Here is a 23,950-nt window from a genome sequence, read left to right as displayed (position 1 = left end):
ATGGGGCTCTGAGCCTGTGACAGTGACTGTGAGCCTGTCTGTGCCACAGTGACACTGTGACACTGTGCTAGGGGATGGGGCTCTGAGCCTGTGACAGTGACTGTGAGCCTGTCTGTGACACAGTGACACTGTGACAGTGTGCTCGGGGATGGGGCTCTGAGCCTGTGACAGTGACTGTGAGCCTGAGTGTGCCACAGTGACAGTGTGACACTGTGCTCGGGGATGGGGCTCTGAGCCTGTGACAGTGACTGTGAGCCTGAGTGTGCCACAGTGACAGTGTGACACTGTGCTCGGGGATGGGGCACTGAGCCTGTGACAGGGACTGTGAGCCTGTCTGTGACAGTGTGACACTGTGCTCGGGGATGGGGCTCTGAGCCTGTGACAGTGACTGTGAGCCTGTCTGTGCCACAGTGACAGTGTGACACTGTGCTCGGGGATGGGGCTCTGAGCCTGTGACAGGGACTGTGAGCCTGTCTGTGCCATGCAGCTCCCAGTGCATGGCTGAGCTGCTGCACTGCTGCCCTGTGCAGGAGAGCAGCTCTGCAGGCACTGCTGGGCTCAGCAGAATGATGGGATAAAGTGCAGGGATCTGAGTGTCTGTGGGACAGGAACAGTGTCAGTATGACAGGAGCAATGTCAGTGTGACAGGAGCAGTGTCACTGTGAGGTGCCTGTGGGACAGGAGCAGTGTCAGTGTGACAGGAGCAGTGTCACTGAGGTGTCAGTGGCTGTGAGCACAGCTGGGTGTTGCTGTGGGACAAGGGTTGTTGTGCAGCCTGGTCTCGTTCCCAGGCTCTGTCCCTGTGCTCAGCAGGGCTGTCCTTGTCCCCCCTGTCCTGCAGAGCTGTACCCTGGGGGATGTCACTCAGGCAGCCTGTTGTGGAGCTGGGCAGTGTTTGGGTTGAAAGGGGACAGGGCTGGGTGTGCTGTTCACAGTGACACCTCTGGGACAGGGAACCCTGCACACCTTGTCACTCACCTGTGGCACCCCAGAGTGGCACTGGGGCTTGGGGACACAGGGACTGTGACTTCTCACGTGGGCACAGAGTGACAGACGAGGGGAGCAGCTTCAGGCTGACAGAGCAGGGATTTGGATGAGAAGTTAGGAGGCAGCTCATCCCCACGAGGGTGGACAGCCCCTGGCACAGGGTACCCAGAGCAGCTGTGGCTTCCCCTGGATCCCTGGAATTGCCCCAGGCCAGGCTGGAGCAGCCTGGGGCAGAGGGAGGTGTCCCTGCAGGGGTGACACTGGAGGATCTTTAAGGTCCCTTCCAGCACAGCCCAGCCTGTGACTCTCATCAGAAGCTGAGGAATGAGTGATGAATAAACCTGCAGGATTCTGCCCATGTCTGTGCCACATCCCTGTCTGTATCCTACCCCAGGGGTCATTCCTGTAACCATTTCCTTTTGTACCTGCAGGGCACAAAAAAAATCAAGAACACCTGTTTCATGTGGATCACTGGTGACTCCTGCATTGGCTGAAGCAAAGTGCTGCTGGTGATGGCAGAGCTCAAATCCCCTGAGCTTCAGCCTGGCTGGGTCACCTCCTAGCTTAGAAAGGAGCCTCCATAGGCTGAGCTTTGGGCACATTCTTATTCCTAATAAAGGAGCCCCTTGAGTGTGTGCAGGAATCCATCAGTGCCCTGCAGGAGCACAGGGATGTGGCACTTGTGTCCTTAGCTCTGCTTTCAAATGTTCATTCTGGGCAAAGAAGGGCTGGGGCAGCCAGTTCATAACCAAGCAGCTCCTCAGGTTTGTGTGTAGCTGCAATATTCACTGCCCCAGAATATTGTAGCTGCAATATTCACTGCCCCAGAACACTGTAGGTGCAATATTCACTGCCACAGAACACTGTAGCTGCAATATTCACTGCCACAGAACACTGTAGGTGCAATATTCACTGCCCCAGAACACTGTAGGTGCAATATTCACTGCCACAGAACACTGTAGGTGCAATATTCACTGCCCCAGAACACTGTAGCTGCAATATTCACTGCCCCAGAACACTGTAACTGCAATATTCACTGCCACAGAACACTGTAACTGCAATATTCACTGCCCCAGAACACTGTAACTGCAATATTCACTGCCCCAGAACACTGTAGGTGCAATATTCACTGCCCCAGAACACTGTAGGTGCAATATTCACTGCCACAGAACACTGTAGGTGCAATATTCACTGCCCCAGAACACTGTAGCTGCAATATTCACTGCCCCAGAACACTGTAGCTGCAATATTCACTGCCCCAGAACACTGTAGCTGCAATATTCACTGCCCCAGAACACTGTAGGTGCAATATTCACTGCCCCAGAACACTGTAGCTGCAATATTCACTGCCCCAGAACACTGTAACTGCAATATTCACTGCCCCAGAACACTGTAGGTGCAATATTCACTGCCCCAGAACACTGTAGCTGCAATATTCACTGCCCCAGAACACTGTAGGTGCAATATTCACTGCCACAGAACACTGTAGGTGCAATGTTCACTGCCCCAGAACACTGTAGGTGCAATATTCACTGCCCCAGAACACTGTAGCTGCAATATTCACTGCCACAGAACACTGTAGGTGCAATATTCACTGCCCCAGAACACTATAGGTGCAATATTCACTGCCCCAGAACACTGTAGGTGCAATATTCACTGCCCCAGAACACTATAGGTGCAATATTCACTGCCCCAGAACACTGTAGCTGCAATATTCACTGCCCCAGAACACTGTAGCTGCAATATTCACTGCCCCAGAACACTGTAGCTGCAATATTCACTGCCACAGAACACTGTAGGTGCAATATTCACTGCCCCAGAACACTGTAGGTGCAATATTCACTGCCCCAGAACACTGTAGCTGCAATATTCACTGCCACAGAACACTGTAGCTGCAATATTCACTGCCCCAGAACACTGTAGCTGCAATATTCACTGTCCCAGTGCACGAGGCTGTACACTTGGGTTTAATAAAAAAACCAAACAAACAACTTCAATACAAACCCAGCATCCCTGCTCCCCCAAACCCCAGGCACTGCTGCTGGGTGGTCTGGTGAGTAAATGCCACTGCAAACAGCTGTTAGAAATTGCAGATACATCATGGGAAGTGCTTGAATATTGTCCTTTGGATGAAGAATAGTCTCTTCCCTTTGTTCTGCCTTCATTGCAGCTTTTTTTCCCAGGCATAAATCAGTAAGATTACCTCTTCCCCCTTCCTTCCAATTCTTTAGGATGTAATTTGTTTTAATTAGAGCTTGTTTCCAGGTGCATGGTGGAACTAGGGATACCTTCCAGCTCCTTTCCTGCTTCCCATTCTTCATGCTTATCCCCTCTGACACCAGCTGCTGCTGCTGCCTGTGGTTGCTGCTGAGGGAGCTGCAGGTTTGTCTTGTCAGTTCAGGGTTGGTCAGTGCCTCTGCTGAGCTGCAGCTTCCTGGGAAAGGTGCAGAGTCCTGCCCAGAGCTGGGCTGTGCTGCTTTCACAGGGGTATTTGCTCTGGGCACATTGTAGAAACTGCACAGGACAAGCACCTGGACACCATCAGTCCCTGCTGAACTCAGTTCCTCATTCACTCACCAGTGCCAGCAGCATTCTGGCTCTGCTAAAATACCATATAACCAGGTAAAAACCTTTGCACTGTGCAATGCTTCCCAACAGTTAATTTTTTTGAGCTTATGGTCAGGATGCTGGTGTCTGCCTTATCTGGAGGTGAACAGGTGTTAGAAGTGCTCCATGCACCTGCCAGCAAAATATTCTGCACACAGGTAATTCCTGTGGAGAGAACATCCCTTCCCTTGCAGTGACTTGGCTGAATTATTGTCACCTCCATCCACTGAGGACTCTCTATAGGCTTTTTTTTTTTCTTTTTCTTTATAAACATGATGAAAAAACAACTTTGTCTTGAAAAAGCTTTTCCTGCCTGGAGCTTGTGGAGGTGGTGCAGAGCAGCTCAGCCCTTGCTGAGGCAGGAGCAGGCTGCAGCTTGTTCTGGGGGTGCAGCTGTTGGGACATGTTTGTTCACTCCTGCTTTGGGGTGAGCAGGCACTGAGAACCTTCCCTTGTAAGCTCATCTGCCTGAAATACAGGTTGGATTTTTCACCCAGAAAATTGCCCCTGCTTCCTTTTTAATTTTTTCTCTAATTATTACAACACACAGTTAGAAGAGGTTTTAAATGAAACTTGAGCATACAAGGGGCAAGAATATTTCCGGAGAATGATTTAATTTCTATAAAATGAAATCTAAAATCTTTCTAAAGAGTGAAGGTTTAAGACAGTTGAATTCAGGGGACTTGCTCCTCTGAGGTGTTTAACTCAGGTTTGAGGTAGTTGTGGGATTTTTTTGGTTAAAGGTTGAGTGGCCTGGTTGTGTTTGTCCCTTTTGTATTTTGAAGTGTGCAGTGTTTGAGCATGAAATGCATAAGATAATTTTGGGTTAAAATTAAGGATCCCCTTGGCTCAGTGTCCTGCCTCCCAACAGTGACCATAAACAGATGCTCTTGGCTGCAGTGCCAGTCACTTTCAGGCCCTGATAAACTGGTTTTTAATCTACTGAAGTTGGAGCTGAGTAATTTTGTTCTCCCCTGTTTTGTCCCTCTAGAGCTGGAACAAAATGATCCTGGCCAGATGTTTTTAGAACTGTCTCTGAAGAGCAGGGGTCTTTCATCTTGGGTATTGAATTAAAGAATTTTTTTAAAAAAAAAACCCTTTTATTGGGAGTTTCTGTTAATTTTACAGAAATCACAAGTGTTGAGGAATTCTTTGCTGTGTCACACTCTGAGTGGATGTGACTGGCCATGAATAATGGCTGGTTAATCAATGGCTGCAGTTTATAATCCATTCTATAACACACATACTAACATGGGCTTGGCTTTATTCAGTGAAGCCTCTGGTGTTGATCCCAGATTCTCACACAGCCCCAGATCTCATCAGATCCCTTGTTCAGTGCCACAGCTTGTTATTGATTATTGACAACAAAACATGCAGCCCAAACCCCTTGATATCCTGGCTTTAAGATGTGTCTTTGCTCTTTCAATCTTTATTAAATACATTTTTATATTTATAGAAATATTGACCTTTCCCAGCTGTTTTTGGACACTTCCTTAGCCAGTGGCCTGTCCTCATGGGGGGTTGGTGGGAGCTCAGGGGTCCCTGTGCTGGTGCCACCTCTGGAGCCAATTCCATCCCAGGCTGGGGGAACTTCAGTGGGATGGCTGAAACTTGGCACGTGGAGTTTGTGTCCCTGATGTGCCCATGTCACACCAGGCTCTGGGTTTTGCCAGGTTGGCTTTGAGGCCCCTCCTTGCAGAGCTCCAGAGAGAGTCAGAAACATGTCAGAGAGGTTTGTGGCTGGTTTCAAACCCTTTTTCTGTTGGAGATCCTGTGATTTAATCAGGATCAGGGATCTGCTGCCCAGGGTTATGTGGGTGACACAGAATTGTCCTGTGTGACATGTTTGGGTTCTGGTTTGTTCTGGGGTTTTGTTGGGGGTTGTTTTTTTTAAACTTAATGGCAGCTCTGAGTTATCTGAGTGGGGTTTGAGCTGTTCAGGGTGACCACAGAGGACACACAGCCAGGCTGGGCTGGCTTTTGTACCCATGGCCTTGTGCCATTGCCTCCAGCCTCAGGAGGGTTTTACTGGGAATTCCCAGCCCTGGGAATTCTGTAACAGAATCCTGACAGGATTTGGGGTCAGGGTTTGGTGTGTGCAGGATTTGGGGTCAGGGTTTGGTGTCTGTAGGATCTCTGGGTCAGGGTTTGGTGTCTGTAGGATCTCTGGGTCAGGGTTTGGTGTCTGTAGGATCTCTGGGTCAGGGTTTGGTGTGTGCAGGATCTCTGGGTCAGGGTTTGGTGTCTGCACGATCTGGGGTCAGGGTTTGGTGTCTGTAGGGTCTCTGGGTCAGGGTTTGGTGTGTGTAGGATCTCTGGGTCAGGGTTTGGTGTCTGCAGGATCTCTGGGTCAGGGTTTGGTGTCTGTAGGGTCTCTGGGTCAGGGTTTGCCCTCTCTGCTCTGCCTTTTTGATATTCCAGCACTGGCTCCAGCTCCTTTCTGACCAGCCCCTGTTTACTTTGCAGAACACAACGTTGTCATGGCAACAGGTTACTTTTCAAAGGGAACATCTTGTCATTATATTTAATCCACTGCAGCTGAGGAGGACTGAAATATTAAGTTGTTGTTGCTATGGATACTGCTTTGTTACAGCAGTTTCTTTTGTGTCACATTTCATATCCAGTGTTGGCTCCTTTTTTCCCTTTCCCATGGAATAAACACAGGATGCCATTCCATTCTCATTGTAATTGCTCTCTCCAATATGATTTAGCTTCAAATCTGCAGTGCATTTGAGTTTCCATAGCAAGAATTGTTCTTTCTGTTTGAAACCCATTCCTGGGGATGTGGGAGCAGCAGGAATTGTGGAGCAGCTCATGTGTCCTTGAGGGGCTTCGTGTCCTGTTCAAATCCAAGGGGATGTCAGCAAGGAGGGAGACCTTGAGGGGTGACAATTCCCAGGAAAGGGTGGCTGGGTGATGGAAAGACACACAGAAATATTTCTGTCCATGTTTGATGGGGAATGGGTGGAGATCCCCACTGAGTTCCCACAGAGGGGAGCAGAGCTCCCATCCCAAACTTGGTTTTTAACTTTGCCATCACAGGATGCTCCAGCCTCTGATCTTCAGTGTTTTATTTCTCCCAGTGTGCTGTTCCTGCAGTGTGCTGCAGCTGGGGAAATGGGAGTGGGGGATGTTTGGTTCTCCCAGTGTGAGCTGAAATCAGCCCAGGTTCAGGTGGCACAGGGACCCTGAGCCTCCCTTGCCTGCAGGGATGTGCTTGGCCTTGAAGGGAGTTTTGGCAGGAAAGGAGGAGCATCAGCATCTTCTGTTGTCAGCTCCCCCTTTGCACCTGAGGGAAGAATTCTGACACCTTGTAGTAACCTGGTGTTTAATGTACAACTTTGGGAGTAGGAGATTGATTTCCTGGTTCAGTCATTTCCTTGCATAACCTGAAAACAAGAAAACAGTGTCAGGTTGTCTTGCAAAAATGAGCATTGAGGGAAACATTCTGATGTGTTCTCACTGTTTTTGGAGGCTTTTGGCTTTTTGGAGAGGATTTTTGTCCCAGTCCCTGCCAGGGGCACCTTCCACAGACCAGGCTGTCAACACACCTGAGCTCATCCCCTCTTATTTTCTAAATATTGTTTTATTTCTGCCTCTGCTCCATTTGCATTGGAAATGCAATGACAAAAAAAGAACATTACCCTGAATGTCATTAAATGCATTTCTTTCTCATTGCTGTTTTTCCTTGTATTTTAGGAGGCTAAACAGTACCCAAGGTGAAATCAGAGTTGGGCCCAGCCACCAGGTAAGGGCTTTTGTTTGTTCAGTATCCAGAGATGCTTTTGCCTCTTGATCTGTGCAGATGGCAGCTGTTTAAAATTACATGTGTTCAGATATGATGAGGCTTTTTAGAATCATCTTGAGATGATTTTAGGGAGTTCTTTAGTATTCCTTAGCTGAGATTTTCTGTGTCACATGTTGATATGTTAATGATTTTCAGTGGCAGAAGTGCTGTGGGGTTAATTCTTGAATAAGATTGAGGGAATGTGAGTTACTGCTGGAAGTTAAAGAAGTGCTTTGAGTCATTTGGATTGTTAAAACAGAAATTGAGGAAGCTGCTGTGTGTGTTCACACACTGGGAAGCAGAATAAGGTTAAGACTCTAGATGTTCCTGGTATGTTAATTCTAATTTGAGAGAAATCCTTCATAAGCATTGGAAATAATCTGTTCTTGAAGAGTATTAACATACACCTTGCTCTGGTTCATGGGGCCAGATCTGTCACTGGGAGCTGAGGCCTCTCCTCTTCCTCAGGAATTGACTTTGTAGTGTCCAAGTGCTGGAGTTTTGCATCCAAGTGATGAATATTCATTCAGACCCTTAAAAATCTCGTTCAAGAACTAGTGAAAGTAAATATTTATGGAACCTGATGTCACATTCTTGAGGATGTTTTGCCTTCAGAGGAAAAAAGTCCTTGGCAATTAAACCTGTAGTGTTCTTTTCAGTAGTCATAACAAGAGTACTGTAAATGATACCTTCAAAACAACTTTCATCTCAAATTGTCATCTAATATTTTGGCAGGCATTAGTCACTGTGCTCTAAGGTATAATTACCATGTGCATTTATGGATGGGGAAAAAAAGGAGGAAGAAGGTCCATTGATGTAGAATACTGTTAATTCTTGCTTGCTTCATGCTTTAGACTTCCACTGTTCCCTCAGTCACCTTGTTTCTGACAAACCTCATCCCTGACAGCCCCTCAGTGAGCAGCAGAATCCAGGTCTGGGGTCCCACAGGGTTCCTGGTGACTCTGGTTTCCCTCTCTTTGCTCATCACAGATGTCAGGGCTGCTGGGTTGGGCTTCCTCAGATCCCCACAGCAGAGGAGACAAATGTTCTGTGGGATTGCAGAATCCTCATTGCCCTCCCAGGGGAGCACAGGGGGCTCTGCTGAATGGGAAATCTGCCACAAATTCCAGCCAGGGAGGTTTGGAGTCTGGGGACAAGGAGGGGATGGGTCACAGCTTGGGAGTGTTGGAGCTCCTGTGCAGCCTCAGGGATGCTGTGCTGAGGAGGGAGCTGCTCCTGGCAGTGCCTGCAGCAAAAGGAGCCCATTCTGGGGGTGCAGGGGCTGGCAGGGTCCCCCCTGGGTGCTGCAGTGCCTCTCCCTCCCAGGAATCCCAGGCCTGCCTTGTCCCTTGCCAGAAGAGAAGTTCAATGACATATCCATTTTCCCAGGCAAGAAATAAAATAAAGTACAGATTAAAGAGCAGAACATGAAAGACATCTGAACCTGTGACTTGTAATTACTGGTTATGTATAAATGTTGCCTCTCAAATACGTTTAGTGTTGTAAGTATAGGAGGTAATTACAGGGCTTAAAAGCTGTTTCTGAAGAGGCTCTCAGCTATCTCATCTCAGAGCAGGAGATGACTAAAGATGCTAATTGGGTCTCTGGATAGAGTGTAATACTTATTTAGAGGCAGTGTTCATTTTGCTGAGCTATCTCTCTTTCAGGAAATGTCTTTGTTTCTCTTTGGAGTTGCAGTGATTTACTGAGCATTTAATGTTAAACTGGGTGTCAGATGTGTGGGGCTCTGGCTGCTTGCAGAAGGGACACATCTGCTGGGTACCTTGCTGCCTTCCTCCCTGTGAGTGTGCTCTGGAGGGCTGCAGCCTGGCACAGCGCTGAATCAGCATCCCTGGGACAGATGCAGCTGCAGTGGCTGGGGATTGTCCCTGAGCTCAGACTGGCAGCACCAGCCCTCTCTGCTGCTCCTGGGCTGAGGTGGAGTGAGCCCTGAGTAATCAGCAGGGGAATCCCTGCCCTTCTGGGAAGGAGTGCTGGATGTAGGGATGGGATGGGGCTCAGATAAATCCCCTCAGCCCTGTTGTGTGACCATCCTGCACTGCCAGTCCTGCAGTTGCAGAGGATGTACAAGCTGTGTGTGCTGACCCATCCCTGTGTGTGCCCTCCTCTGCAGGCCAAGCTCCCCGAGCTGCAGCCCTTCCCCTGCCCGGGGGGGGACACGGTGACCCAGCACGAGGAGCTGGTCTGGATGCCAGGAGTCAACGACTGTGACCTGCTCATGTACCTGAGGGCAGCCAGGTGAGGCAGCCCTGCAGGGCCCTGCAGTGGGATGGGATGGGATTTGGGATGGGATAATGGGATGGGATAATGGGATGGGATGGGATGGGATGGGATGGGATGGGATGGGATGGGATGGGATGGGATGGGATGGGATGGGATGGGATGGGATGGGATGGGATGGGATAATGGGATGGGATAATGGGATGGGAGAGGAGGGGGCAGCAGCTGGGGCAGCAGAGGATCCCTGCAGGGAATCCCCTGGGAGCTCCAGTTTGCATTTCAGTTCTTCCCTGGTGGGTTCAGCAAACCCATGGTGGGCTGCACAGTAATTCACAGTCTCAATAAATTACTTGTAGCTTGCAGGAGCTCAGAGCCTGGGGAATCTGCAGCTTCAGTCAGTTTTCTGACATAATAAAACCAGGATGAGAGCACAAAGTTTGCTGTCTCTGCTGAGACTCCCTTCTCCTGTGTGCAGGTTTCAGCTTCTGTAATCCTGATCAGGCTCTGCTCCTTTGGCAGTGCAGACTTTCAGCTGATGAAAGCAAATTAGATTGGATTTTAATGCTGGATTTATTCTGTGTGCTGGGGTGACTCAGCTTTGCAGTTTTGTGGTGCCTCATTTGATCCACAGTGTCACACAGCCCTGAAATTGCAGATTTCAGGTGTGGATGCAGAGTGTGTGCAGTGGGAGCTGGGGAATCTGAAATTGCAGATTTCAGGTGTGAATGCAGGGTGTGTGCAGTGCCCTGAGGGCTCCCCTTTCTCCCTGCAGGAGCATGGCAGCCTTTGCAGGGATGTGTGATGGGGGATCCACTGAGGATGGATGTGTGGCTGCCTCCCGGGATGACACCACCCTCAACGCCCTCAACACAGTGAGTGACCCCTGGGAGGAGCCCCCTGCCCCTCCTGGGGCTCTCCTGCCCCTCCTGCTCCTCCTGCCCCTCCTGGGGCTCTCCTGCCCCTCCTGGGGCTCTCCTGCCCCTCCTGCCCCTCCTGGGACTCTCCTGCCCCTCCTGCCCCTCCTGGGACTCTCCTGCCCCTCCTGGGACTCTCCTGCCCCTCCTGGGGCTCTCCTGCTCCTCCTGCCCCTCCTGCCCTCCTGCCCCTCCTGCCCCTCCTGCTCCTCCTGCCCCTCCTGGGGCTCTGCTGCCCCTCCTGCCCTCCTGCCCCTCCTGCTCCTCCTGCCCCTCCTGCCCTCCTGCCCCTCCTGCCCCTCCTGCCCCTCCTGCCCCCCTGCCCCTCCTGGGGCTCTGCTGCCCCTCCTGCCCCCCTGCCCCTCCTGGGGCAGGGAGAGCATCACAGACTCACTCAGCCAGAGTTTGGGGTTACATTTTTTTGGTGTGATTTCCTCTCAAATACCAAGTGATTTCAAAGCTCTGAGCTGCAGTGGGGAACTTCAGGGGTGCCTCAAAGGTGACCCCAGTTTTTGGGAAGCTGCTCAGATTTTTGGGACTTGCTCAGCTGCCCCTGCCCTGGCTCTGCTGGTTTCCACTCAGCCCAGCTGCTCTGGGGTTTAGCTGCAGTTGAAATGTTCCTTGTGTTCCTTTCCCTGCTGCCTCTCCACTCTGCTCTTGGCTCACTTGTTCCCTGATTTCCTTCTCAGAGACTCACATTTCTGTTAAAGTCAGTAATCATTAAAGAGGTTTTGCAATTGGAATTTCTTTCCCCTTATCTATAATAATAGCCTAATGCAGAAAATTCATTTAACTTCAGTTCTTCTCTATCTGCTTTAATTACTGCCTTTAATGGCTTGGCAGCCCGAGGAGTCTGCATTGCACTTGTGCAGTTCTTGCTTCTGAAATTAGATTAGTCCCAAAATATTTTGGTTTTGTTCTTCTGGTTCTTTTCTCTTTGTGTTTCTATTTTAGAAAATGCTTTCCCTGTCCACTTTGAATTCTTTCTAGAAAAGAGTTTCCTTATAAATAATAGTTCTGTCAGGGATATTTTAAGAAACTTTGACTTATTTCTGAGACCCTGCTTTTTTTTACTTTAAACAGTTCAGATAGGTCACCTGTTGTCCTGACAAAATGGAACCTTTTTTATCTTTTGGTTCACCACCTATTTAAAAGAGATCAGATTTATCTGATAAATGATTTGTGAGCCTCTTAACCTGCACTAAGTTGTGTCTTTGTTTAGAAATTATCATATGCAGCCCAGAAGATGAATGTAAAAGAAAATGGTGTGGTATGATTTCTTATTATGGAAATCCAATAAACTTCAGGGTAGCACTTCACATAAATCAGTCTTGACAAGCTGCTTTGCTGCTGTTTTATTTATGTAATAACAGGTGCTGTAAGCCCCCAGAATGATTTATTGTTAATTATGCCAGATAGAAATGAAGATCATGGAAAGCACAGTGCAACATACAGACATCACATACATGTATTTATATCTCAGCTCACTGAAATGATTCACTCAGCATTCCAGCAGAATTCCAGCTCCTATTCCTTTGTTTGGCTCTTGGGTTTGCTGCCACATTTGTAATCCTTAGGAAGGAAATAAAAGTTTTCATTTGGAGTTTGCTGCCCTCCTGATGGGTGCTGCTGTCACATAATAATGGTGAAAAAATGGTCCCAGAAAGCTCATCCTGCTCTGGGGGGGGAGGTGGTGCCAGGTCTGATAACCCAGGGGAGGATGGAACAGGGTTCCATTGAGCACAAACCTTGCTGAGGAGGAGGGAGAGCTGGGGGAAAGTTGGAGTAGTTGCTTCCCTTCCCCTCCCTCCTTCCTTCCTCTTTGCCCTCCAAACTGTGACTCAGCATCAGATGTGGTTTAAGATGCTCTCTGTGTCCATCCCAGTGCAAAGCCACAGAGCCATGACCTCTGTGTGCCCTTGACCTGTGCCTGCTGCTCAGGGCTCTGCAGGGCAGTTCCCAGAGGTCCCAGGAGTTCATTCACTGCTTTGTGCTCAGCTTTGACAGAGCTGCAGAGGAAGAATTCATTCCCAGAGGTCAGCCTTGCCTGGTGTGTGTGGAACAGCAGAGCCTGGAACAGCCCCTGGGGCAGGCAGGGTGCAAAGGCAGAGTGGAAAATGGAATTTCTGAGTTTTAGTTCATGGTTTGGCTGGGGAAATCAGAGCCAGCCACTCCTATTTATCCTCATAAAGTGGAAAACCAGCACCACTTAAGCTCCTGTAGTGCTCCATGGAGGAGAGCCCCAACAATGATATGCTAATATTGTGTAAATCTCTCTTTACTAATAGTGTTGTTGTGCCTTCTCATGGCTCTGCTGCATGGGAACGTGTCATTATGAGTGACAAACATGACAGGCTAATCTCAGTGCAAGGAAATTCACTTCTAACTAAGATGTCACCCAGACAAATTACTCCCTGTTTTAACTTGCCCTTAGACCAGATTTTCTTGTTCATTAACTACAGACAAGGTTGAAAGCATTAAAAAAAATTATTTAAATATATGTTAGCATTTCTCCTTACGACCGGTTTTCCTTGTGGGTGATGTTAATGAGCAGCTGCTCTGCTGGTTCACAGGAGGCAGGGCCAGGCTCCCTGCCCAGGCCTGTGTGCAGGAGAATTCTGCCACCTGGAACTTCCAGCCATCCCATCCCATCCCCATCCCCATCCCATCCCATCCCATCCCCATCCCCATCCCATCCCATCCCCATCCCCATCCCCATCCCCATCCCCATCCCCATCCCCATCCTCATCCTCATCCCCATCCCATCCCCATCCCCATCCCCATCCCATCCCATCCCATCCCCATCCCCATCCCATCCCCATCCCATCCCATCCCATCCCATCCCATCCCATCCCATCCCATCCCATCCCATCCCATCCCATCCCATCCCATCCCATCCCATCCCATCCCATCCCATCCCATCCCATCCCATCCCATCCCATCCCATCCCATCCCATCCCATCCCATCCCATCCCATCCCATCCCATCCCATCCCATCCCATCCCATCCCATCCTCATCCTCATCCTCATCCTCATCCCCATCCTCATCCTCTCTCTTACAGGCAGGAAAAAAACTGACTCTTGCCTTGCTGGGTTTTAGGAATGGTTGATAAAAATGAAAAGGAGCATATTCTGTTTTTGTAGTAGGGCAGGATGTCCAGAGCTATACAGAATACCCACAGCCACTGAAATCTGTCAGCTCTGCTACTGAAAGAAGTGGCCTGAATTAAATGAGGGGTTGGAGTAACCACACCCAAAAATGGAGCTGCTCATAATCCCCATCCTGCTCCTCCTTCCCCTTGAGTTTTTCCTTCTCCCTCATCTTGGGATGTGATTTGTCCAGGACAAGGGAAGAGCCAGCCCTGGAACCTGGAGAGCTCTGGAATTCCAGTGCTGTCCCATCAGTGCTGGAATGCTGCAGCCCCAGAAAAGTGGGTTTGGCTGAGCAATCCCTTCTGCTTCAGGGTCCAACCCAAACCAGGCTGGGACTCGGTGATTTTGAAGCAGCCCAGTAAAATTCTCATGAGATTGCAGCAATTTTTCCTTGGAGAAAAAGGCTCTGGGATCTCAGTGTTCTTAATGGACTGCAATTATTTAATGCTGAGCCTCACTGAGCTGGGCTTTTCAAGGCAGAGCATAATGGCTGTAATTGCCAAAGGAAGCCTTTCTGGAGCAGGAGCTGCCAGATGCAATGGCACTCTGCTCTAAAAAGGTCACAGCAAAGGGACATTTAAATTAAGTTATAAATTACAATTGAAGAACAATATTTTGATGAGCAAGCCCAGAGATGTCAGAGCTGCAAGATGTAATTCATGGGTTCATTACAGGCTGGAGGTGCCTGACAGCTGAGCCATGCCAAAGGAGAATTTATTTGCAGCATCACCCAGACAGAAATGGCAGCTCTGCTCAGAGGCTGCAGCAGGAGCTGGAACCTGTGGGATTGTGCAGCCTTGATGGTGAAATCCCTTCCCTGGGCCTGGCACACCCAGAATTCTCCTTCAGTCCTGCCCAGTGGTGCAGAATTTGCTTTATTTTCTGGTTTAAGGTGCATTTGTGGTGGTTCCCTTTGTTGCAGTTGTTCACAGATCACATCTCACCTGCTGCCAAATTTGGATGCAGAGTTCATGCTAAAAATGGAGATTTTCTGGCTGGCTGGACAATGATCCAGTGTTGATAGAAATACCTGGAGAAGTTCAAGCAGAAGTTAATGAAACCAGAGGCAGTCATCATTAGCTGTTCTTTATACATTTGAATCTTGCCAATAAAATGCTCAGGAATACTAAATGGCTGAAAGTAAAAAGCAGAGAATGAACCAGACTGAACACAAAAATTTAACTCCAGCACTTGGAGAAAACATTTTTCCTTTCTGCTGCATTATTCTACTGGCATTTATAAAACATTTTTTCTCACTCCCACCTGCTAAAATGAACATTTTTCAGCAGACTCTAAGCCTGTATCATGTTTTCACAGGGGTCTTCTCTGTGCTGTGGCTCTTCTGTCCCCTCAGTGCTGATGGGGTTTGGGATGGTTATTAATTACCTGCTCAGAAGTTAATGCCCATGTTATCTGGTGCTGATCCAGCCTTGCTGGCCTGTAAACTTTTCTTTTTCTGGAGTGCTTACCTGTCAGACCAGGCTGTTCCTTCTGGGCTTGTCTGGTTTATTTTTCTTGCAGATTGAGCTGCTTGGGCAGTGGGGCTGCCAGGGAAAAACACGTGTTGTCCTTGAGGCAGAAGAAAGATGCCCTCCAAGTTACAAAGAGGCTTTGGCAGCCCTGGTGTTTTGGGAGGGAGCAGAGAGGGGAGGGAAACAGGAGCCCCATTCTCCTCAGCACTGTCACATCTCCTGAGTGAAAAACCTTCTAGGTAGAGGCAGAAAAAGAGGCATTTGCAAGGTGAGCTGGCAAAACAAACAGTGCTTTTTTTTCTTTTGAGATGGATTTGTTCCCAGTGCTGGAGTGCAAACAGGGAGGAAAATTAATGTGTACCCAGCAGAAAAGGCAACATCTTATTTTCATGCCTGTAAGTGGGCATTGCATACCATGGGATCCTTAGAACTATTTTTTTTGAGGGTTTTTTTGTTCTTTTGAGGCAGTTTTGGTGCTTGAGCAGAGGTGGGGGGGCTGCAAGCAGGAGCCCCCCTGGCAGTGACAGCCAGAGCTGCTGCTCCCACTGCTGAAAATTCTCAGAAAACCACTGAGGCTCAGTTTTCTTTCTTGTCCACCTTCTGTTATTGCAGCACTCATTTCCCTGTTTCTATTGTTGTTTGATTTGTTGGTGAGGAAAAAAATAGTTCTGGCTGCCACTTCAGGACCATTTCTGTTTGTTCCAAAAACACACTCAGGTAACAGCAGAGGTCTGGGCCCAGGAGTGACCTTTTATTTTTAGAAGTATTTTTTTTTTCTCCTTTAAAATTCCCCTAAGTATTCCAAACTAATGAATGCCCCAGTAAGTTGGTGGAAGTAAGTTCAGGTCTGTTCCTGCTGACAGCAGGAGGTTTGAGCCAATTTGTGTGAAGTCTAACCCATCATGTATTAATTTTTATTTTACCAGGGCTGACATCAGATTGAGCCCTGTGAATGGAAGGGAGCAGGGTGACTTTGGTTTAAACATTACCTGGGACAGGTTTAGGAAGGAAGGAGGATCCTGCTTGGTTCAGTGCTGCTGCTTCTGTGCTGAAACCTCAGTTACCCTTCAGGTTGTTTAAATTTCATTTCATACATCAACAGTAAAAATAATTAGGCAGGGAACATCTCATGTGGCTCCCTGTAGTGGTTTTTTTTCTTCTCCAGTATCAGATCAGTGCTAATTCCTTGGAATGATCTGTTTGTCTTCTTTGTTTTTCAGCTCCATGAGAGTAACTATGATGCTGGAAAAGCCCTGCAGCGTTTGGTGAAGAAACCTGTGCCAAAGCTGATTGAGAAGTGTTGGACTGAAGATGAAGTGGTAGGAAATGATTTATCTCCTCCAGCCTTTATGGTTCACATTGCTGCTCTTGCTTTTTTATGTTGGTTTTTTTTTTTTTTTTTTCTTAAAGAGGATATCTTGATGAGCAGAAAGAAGGCAGATGTGTAAATAAAAATACACATGGGTGTAGAAATGAAAAATCCTGATCCAGTGCATGACTGAATTGCTCGTGGAAAAGTGACAGGAGAAAAGTTTGGTGGTTTTTGTTCTTGCCTTCAGTGGGTCAATTTTTAAGCTGGTTAATTGGTGAAGTGTTTAAAGAAGTAAACAAATAAAAATGTGATCTTGTTAAGCTGCTAATAAAGCAGGCAATGGTGTTAGAAAATAGAACTGGTTGAAGGAGGAAACTTTCATGATCTCTTGGTGTTTTTAATTATTGAGGCAATGGCTGAGAGGTTTTTGTTGAGCTGCAGGTTCCCTGCAAGGCTTCCAGGGAGCTCTTGCAGTGAGCTCTGCTCTCTCCCCATTTAACCCTTGTGCCCCTGCCTGGGGCTGTCCAGCCCAACAAAGAACCTTTGTGGCTGCCTGGGAGGGGGAGGGAGGAGGATCCAGAGCTGGCAGTGATGCCAGGCAGGGGCAGAGCCTGGGGCTGGCTCTGCTGGGCACTGCTGCCCTTCTCTGTGCAGGGACTGACTGCTGCAGACCCTTGGGGGTCTCTGCCCTGTGATTGCTGCCTTTGGCTCCAGGCTGCTCCAGGCTCTGCTCTCTGCACACATCCAGGGCTGAATTGTGCCAGCACCTCTCTTTTTCTCCCTGTGTAGCTTTTTTCTCATTATTTTTTCCCCATCAGCTGCCCTGTGAGTGCTGGAGCTGCTGCTCTCAGGGGTTTTGATGACCCACCCATGTTAAACAAGAGAGAGCTGAGCCTTACCAGTGGAAAAAACAAAGTTTATTGGAGAGTGAAGCATTGCTGCAGAAGTGCAGCCTGTGAGCACAGAGTAATGATCACTGGCTCTATAAATCATTGTCAGCCCCAGCTCATTTTATCATATTTGTTCTTGTTCTGCTCCATCCAAGTTTCCAGAAAGATTTGGCAGCCCTCCAGCCTGGGCAGAGCCAGAGATCAGACTGTGCTCTTATTTATAGACAGCAAAGCTCCACCTGCACAGCCTCAGAGCCTCTTGGTCCCTGCAGCTCAGAGGCAGCTCCAGCCTGAGCAGCTCTGCTGCATTTTGGGGCATTTGGGGCATTTGGGGCAAGTTTCCTTTCTGCAAACCCTGGGAAACTGAGGAGAGCTCTGATCCACAGGCTGCTAAAGCTGCATGGGAATTCAAGTGCTGGGCAGAAAACACTCAGGTGACAAACCCTAAGTCTGGCCAAAACAATTCAGTTGTGGTGAGAGCATGAATTGTGTGTGTCCCTTCATCTGGCAAAGGAGGGAGCCCCAGTGATGTGGTGGGTGATAATCCAGAGGTTCTGAGGGAAATGGAGACCCAGGTCCAATCCCTGGCCTTATTTGGGCTGGACTTGTCATTAATCAATTATTGCAGCCCAACAAATGTGGCTTACTGAAATTTAAATACTTCAATTTCAGTTGTGCAGTTGGATAAATAAGCAGATCCCACACCTGATACAGAGCTTTGGTCAGTTAACCTGAGTAGTAATAATAATAATAATAATAATGATACCCCCTCCACATTTAAACCAAAGACAAAGCTTTGTTTTCCATTAGAACAGCTCTGCTGTGTCCAAACTGTGAGGTGGGAGCTGCTTGGCAGTGTCAGACCTGATTAAAACAAAGGATGGGAGTTGTGTTATTTTTCCTGCTGCTGATGTGGTTGCAGATGTTTAGATGGAATTAAACAGAGGATAAAATTGGCCACTGATTGAGTTACACCAGGGCTGTGTGCATATGAAGGCTGAGGTTTGTGCCTTGCTCCCTGGCTGAGAGTGGCTCCAGCAGCTCCTGCTCTGTGTGTGCAGCTCTGAGCAGCTGTTTGCTGTGTGTGGGGGTCCCTCCCCACCTGACAGCTTCCATTTCCAGCACAGCTCTGATGGGCAGGGCTGGGTTTCTCTGTCATGCTCACAGATTCACCTCTGTGGGCAAACTGCAGCAATTGCCACATTTCATACCTGTTCTGAGCACACCCCAACCTCCAGCAGCAGCACCTGCTGCTCAGGGGCTGCAGCCCCAGGGAAAGCAGGATGAGGAGATGGAGGAGGGATTGATTATTTGGGGAGAAGCCAGGAGCAAAGTGTCTGGGTTTAATACAACTCCTGCAGGGTTAAATCTCCTCTCAAAGCCAGCCCAGGATGTCAGAGCAGTGAGTTCAAAAAGTGCCCCTTGAAGTCCTGGCCAGGTGGGGGATTTTGGGTGCAGGCAGTCAGAAATCTCCCCCAGGGATGGAATGGTGCTGCTCTGTTCTTCTCCACCTGGAAATCTCTGGACCTGCTCTGGGAGGGGAGTTTGGGACCATGAGATGAGTTTGACCCTGATGGTGGAGCTGGGTCCTGTCCACAGGTCCCAAATTTGGAGCCAGGATCAGGAACTTGTTCAGCTGAACATCCCCATTCCCTGCTGTGGTTCCAGTGGGAGCATCTCCCAAGACAAATTATACAATTTCCTCATGTCTCAGGTCAAAATGTTCTCTGCAGAATGGCTTTTGTACCTCAGGGGTGTTCAGTACAATTCTGGCCCTGCACTTGCTCCAGGTCCCAAAAGGAGCCCCAATTCTGGATCAATAACTTACCAAAGATCTGTGATTTATACAGGGTACAGTTTTTTAACCTAATGGGAAGGTTTCCTGTTCTGGAGTCCTTCATGAGCTGGAAATGTGGAGGGGCAGGAGCTGGTTCTGACCAGCAGCCCCAATTCCAGCTCACATTCTTATCTCTTCATTCAGAACGTGCTGTTTTTTTCTCTCTTTATCAAAAGTTCTGAGGACAAAATCAATAGGGCTTACAGGAGAGAGAAATCTGCATCAGAGCTAAAAGAACCTCCAGTTTATTAGGTTTTTAATTAAACATGATGAACACATTTTAAATACCACAAAGGCCTGGGGCTGAGCTGCATCTAATGGAAACAGATTAAGTCACCCGTCCACACTGGGGTAGTTATTAATTCTGTTTATTTATGCATGCTTGCTGCAGGCAGAGCTTGCTGCTGCTCTGCTGCAGTTTATTGCACAGGGATGCTCTCCTGCATGGAGCTCTGCTCCTCATCTGCATGCAGGTGTTGGTTGTGAAGGGCTGGTGAGGTTTAATTGAAGCACTTTTGGAACTCAGGGCTGTGTTTTGCAGAGTTGGAGGGGACCTGGGTGAGGCACTTGAACATCCTTTACTGGGCAGTTCCTCCCTTTTCCTCTGCACTCTGCTGCATCCATGTTCACTTCTCTAAAGGAAGTTGCCAGGAGTTCTTAGGAAGGTTCTTTCACCTGTGACATCCCTGGTAGCTGCCTTTTATCTGGAAATGTTCTGCCTTTTCAATATTTCACATTGCTCTGGATGTGGGTGGTTGAGGTAAACAACCTCCATTCAAACAACCTCCTCAATTGATCTGCAGGGTGCTTAATCCTGCCTGTGCTAAATCCTAATTGGCCATGTACATCCATTTACAAGTCCATAAATTTTAAAACATCCACACCTGGCTTCAGCTTCAACTCGTTCATCATAAAATACAAGTGGAGATCTTCCTGCCAGGAAGGACAAGATAGAGCAAAGGATTTTCTGATCTGTTTGCAAGTGTTTGTAATCCAGCATGGCAGGTCAGGGAATTACTTATGCAAAACCCACAGCCTTGTTTGCTTGGCTTCTCTGCCTGGAATCCTCCTCAGATGTCTCATCCTCCCTTTCTGGAGTGTGTGCTCATGAAAACATTGTTCTCCTTTGAACCCAGGGCTCTTCAGATGTGCTGGGACACAGAGCTGCTTACTGGGGCAAAAATACCATCAATTTTATTTACTGTTTATGTGGCAGCTGTAGAAAATGGGATTCAGAGCCAGATTGAAACAGAGCCTCTGGAACAGCAGAGTAGGAAAAAAATCCTACAGGGGTGTTGGAAAAGCTGGGCAACATTGCAGGGCTCACTCCTGGTGGGTTGGGGAGGTTGAGACACAGTCACTGCTCAGTTTCATTGTTTTACCCACAAAAAAATAAACATTGCAGCTTGCCAGTGGTGGGACAGTCCCACTAAATGAACATTTTCTGGAATTTAGTGATCCAGCCACATTTGCAAGTGTGATAATCAGTAACAGTTGAAGCTTAGCTGAGCACTGAGATAAACATCCACCAAACTCAGGTTGCTGTGGCCTTGCAGGACCTGTGTTTTAAGAATAAATAAGATTTTAGTCTAAGCACGTGTGGGAAGGTCTTGTCTGTGTCTTATTCTAAGAGCTCAGAGTGGAAAAGAACCATCAGCCCTCACAGTCCAAAGTGCCCAGTGAAGGATGAAATTATTCTGCTTGGGGGAAAAAGTTGTTATTTAAAGGTTGCATAAAATTATAGTTACTGAGTAGCTGGCAGGTTTACAAAATGCTGAGGTGCAGTACAGCTGGGAAATACAAGGTGTATTGCAGCTCAGAAAGGGGAATTTGGTTTAAACACAGGTTCCTAGATGAAAGATAACAATCTTTTGTTTGTGATTAACTTGCATCAGTCTTTGATCTGAGCCCTTGTTGAAAGGGATCAATACTGCACAGACAGCACCGAGTTTATTGTCAAGTCCTTTTGGAAATAAGGCAGTGAATTAAAAATCAATTATACGTGCAGAAAAGTTTGTGTAGGGCAATCAATTCTGTCCTTTTAGTTTGCCAAAAGATTCCATTGTTTAACCAGCTGTGAAAAGGAATGAATTTTAAAAGCCTCCAGCAAATGAGGGAGCCCAAAGGGGCGGGGGTGAGATTAAAAAAAAATTATTTCAGCATTTCATGTTCAGCAAAGGCTCTTCAGGGATAAATCTGTAAATCCTGTCAGTGACCTTGGCTTCAGAGTGGGTGATCTCTGCTTTCCCTGATGCTGATCTTTGCCCAGCTGCCAGACAAGTTTCTGTTCCCTCAACAATATCATTTTGGGATTTGTTGAACTGCCCTGTGCTTCTTGCTCTGCCTTCTCTCTGCCTTCATGTGGAATATTTTTATGTTATTTTGACTGTGCTGCTGATCCCAAAAAACAACAGCACAGCTCCTTGCCCTGAATAATAACTGAAATTAGGCTTGGAATTATTAAGAATTATTAAGAAAGTTTTACTACTTCAAGTTTTACTACTGTCTGTGGGTCTGTCCCACCCCGTGGGCAGAGCAGGAGCTCCTGCCTGCACCTCCCTGACCTTCCATCCAGATTTTATCTGCCCAGGGATCCGGAATCTGGGATAAATATAACCCCCTGCTGCATCCTGTCCTGCTCCAGAAGGAAACTGAGTCATGGCACTCTGGAGAGCAGCTGGGCACTGCAGGGATCATCCCAACTGGGGATTTTCTGAGCTTAGAGAGAATCAGGGAGGGATGTGACTCACCTCTGAAAGTGCAATTGGAACACAGACACAAATAATGAGGTGCTTTGATATTTTTCTGGTTTTAGTGTATAGTAGAAATCTGCAGCTTCTTTCCAAGTGATTTTGGCTTAGTCCAAGTTGATCTAGGTAAAAGTGTCTCCTTCTCAAATGCTTATGTTGGAATTACACTTTATTAAACTCACAGAGCCCAGGAATGGATTCCTTGACATGGCAAATGTCTGTTTTGTTTTGGAGGAGTTGTTTGCTGTCTAAATGGCAATTTGCTGTTCCTAACAAGATTGCTTTACAAACACAAAAACCCCAACCCCTAAAACAAAGTGAATGCAGGCAGATGACAGCATTGTCTGCAACTTGACAAGCTGATATTTGATTTTTGAATGTTTTTCCCTGGTAGTTTGGGTCCCTGCCTGAGTCTTGACTTTGATTCTTTGTTTGAACACAGAGGCTGACAGCCCCAAACCCCCAAACTTCCTGAATGCCACTGGATTCTCTGTGCTCTGCCCAGCAGCTTAGCTGGGAATTATTTTGTCTGGCCTGGTGGCCATTGCAGCAGCAAATGACAAAATGCTCTTCAAATGGGTGTAGTGACATAATTCCTATTGAAGAAGTGTTGATTACTGTCACAATGTGGCTGCTCTGTGTGCTTTAGTGCTCAGGGCTTATCTTTCTTGCACAACATAAGCAGTATGAATGCCAAAATACACCTCATTTGCAAGTGCTGTTTGCATGATAAATTTTATTTTTCTAATCTCCCCTATCAACAGAACCAATTTTTTTTTTAAATCTTTCCAATGACATAAAAATGCATTTTAATGAGGGAATTGCTCAAGCTTTGTCTGTTCTGTGCATGAGAGGGGTGGCCACGTTCAGTGAGGCTGAGAAAGGATCATTTGTTCTATCACAGGCTGCAGCAGCACAGCATCCACCATCCATCAGCAGTGCTCAGCTTTATGTTACTTAAATCACTTGCCATCCTGTCAGGGGCTCAGAATCCTCCACGGGAGCCATTATTTAATTGAAGTTTGTAAAGGTGTCACTTGTTTGATAATAGGCTGCTTCTTACTAGATGAATAGGGACTAAATATTCATCATTTTCTGCATCCATCCCAGCTCCCTAATGAGTTACAAGGGTGGCAGTGCCAGTGGAGCTAATGGTGACAGTGTCAGTGGAGCTAATGGTGGCAGTGCCAGTGGAGCTAATGGTGACAGTGTCAGTGGAGCTAATGGTGGCAGTGCCAATGGAGCTAATGGTGACAGTGCCAGTGGAGCTAATGGTGACAGTGCCAATGGAGCTAATGGTGACAGTGCCAGTGGAGCTAATGGTGGCAGTGCCAATGGAGCTAATGATGGCAGTGCCAATGGAGCTAATGGTGACAGTGGCAGTGGAGCTAATGGTGACAGTGTCAGTGGAGCTAATGGTGACAGTGCCAATGGAGCTAATGATGGCAGTGCCAATGGAGCTAATGGTGACAGTGCCAGTGGAGCTAATGGTGGCAGTGCCATTGGAGCTAATGGTGACAGTGCCAGTGGAGCTAATGGTGGCAGTGCCAGTGGAGCTAATGGTGGCAGTGCCAGCAGAGGAATGTGGCAGCACTGGGGATTTCAGGGCAGTTGTGGAGTGGGGAAGGGCAGAGGGTGCTTGCAGCTCCAGGGATGGGCACTGGCAGGCTGGTGGGGTGTCCTGGGCAGGGAAGCTCAGCTGTGGGACCCTTCCAGCTCAGATGTTCCAGGGTCCTGTGGGCTCTGTGGAGCTGCAGAGGCTTTGTTGGAGATGCTGCTCCCAGAGCTGCAGGGAAGCTCAGCTGTGGCAGTGGGAGTGGGAAGGGAGCTGGGGTCCATCCCTGGCTGCTGGAGCTCCCCCCAAGCTGTGGCTGTGCCAGAGCAGCTCCTGCAGGGCTGTGCCAGCTCCCCCTGTGCTCACAGTGCTGCTCTCTGCTCTGCACTCTTGGTTTTGTGCTCTCTGCCTCCTGGCTGTGCCTGTTTTGTGCTGGAGGCTTTGT

General features: G+C 48.0%; 1 protein-coding gene across 1 annotated transcript in view; it reads left to right on the top strand.

Annotated features, from left to right (window-relative positions):
* The window catches only part of RERE (arginine-glutamic acid dipeptide repeats), a 174,409-nt gene that overhangs the window by 99,923 nt on the left and 50,536 nt on the right, over window positions 1-23,950 (top strand). The window contains 4 exon segments of the mRNA XM_079326262.1: window positions 7,294-7,342; window positions 9,516-9,640; window positions 10,395-10,494; window positions 16,382-16,480. Coding sequence (XP_079182388.1) covers window positions 7,294-7,342; window positions 9,516-9,640; window positions 10,395-10,494; window positions 16,382-16,480 — 373 coding nt within the window.

The sequence above is a fragment of the Erithacus rubecula genome, assembly GCF_903797595.1.
Source record: "Erithacus rubecula genome assembly, chromosome: 24".
In the NCBI taxonomy this organism is placed as follows: domain Eukaryota; kingdom Metazoa; phylum Chordata; class Aves; order Passeriformes; family Muscicapidae; genus Erithacus; species Erithacus rubecula.
Note: the sequence above shows the minus strand (reverse complement) of the source record. Positions and strands in the feature narration are given on the sequence as shown.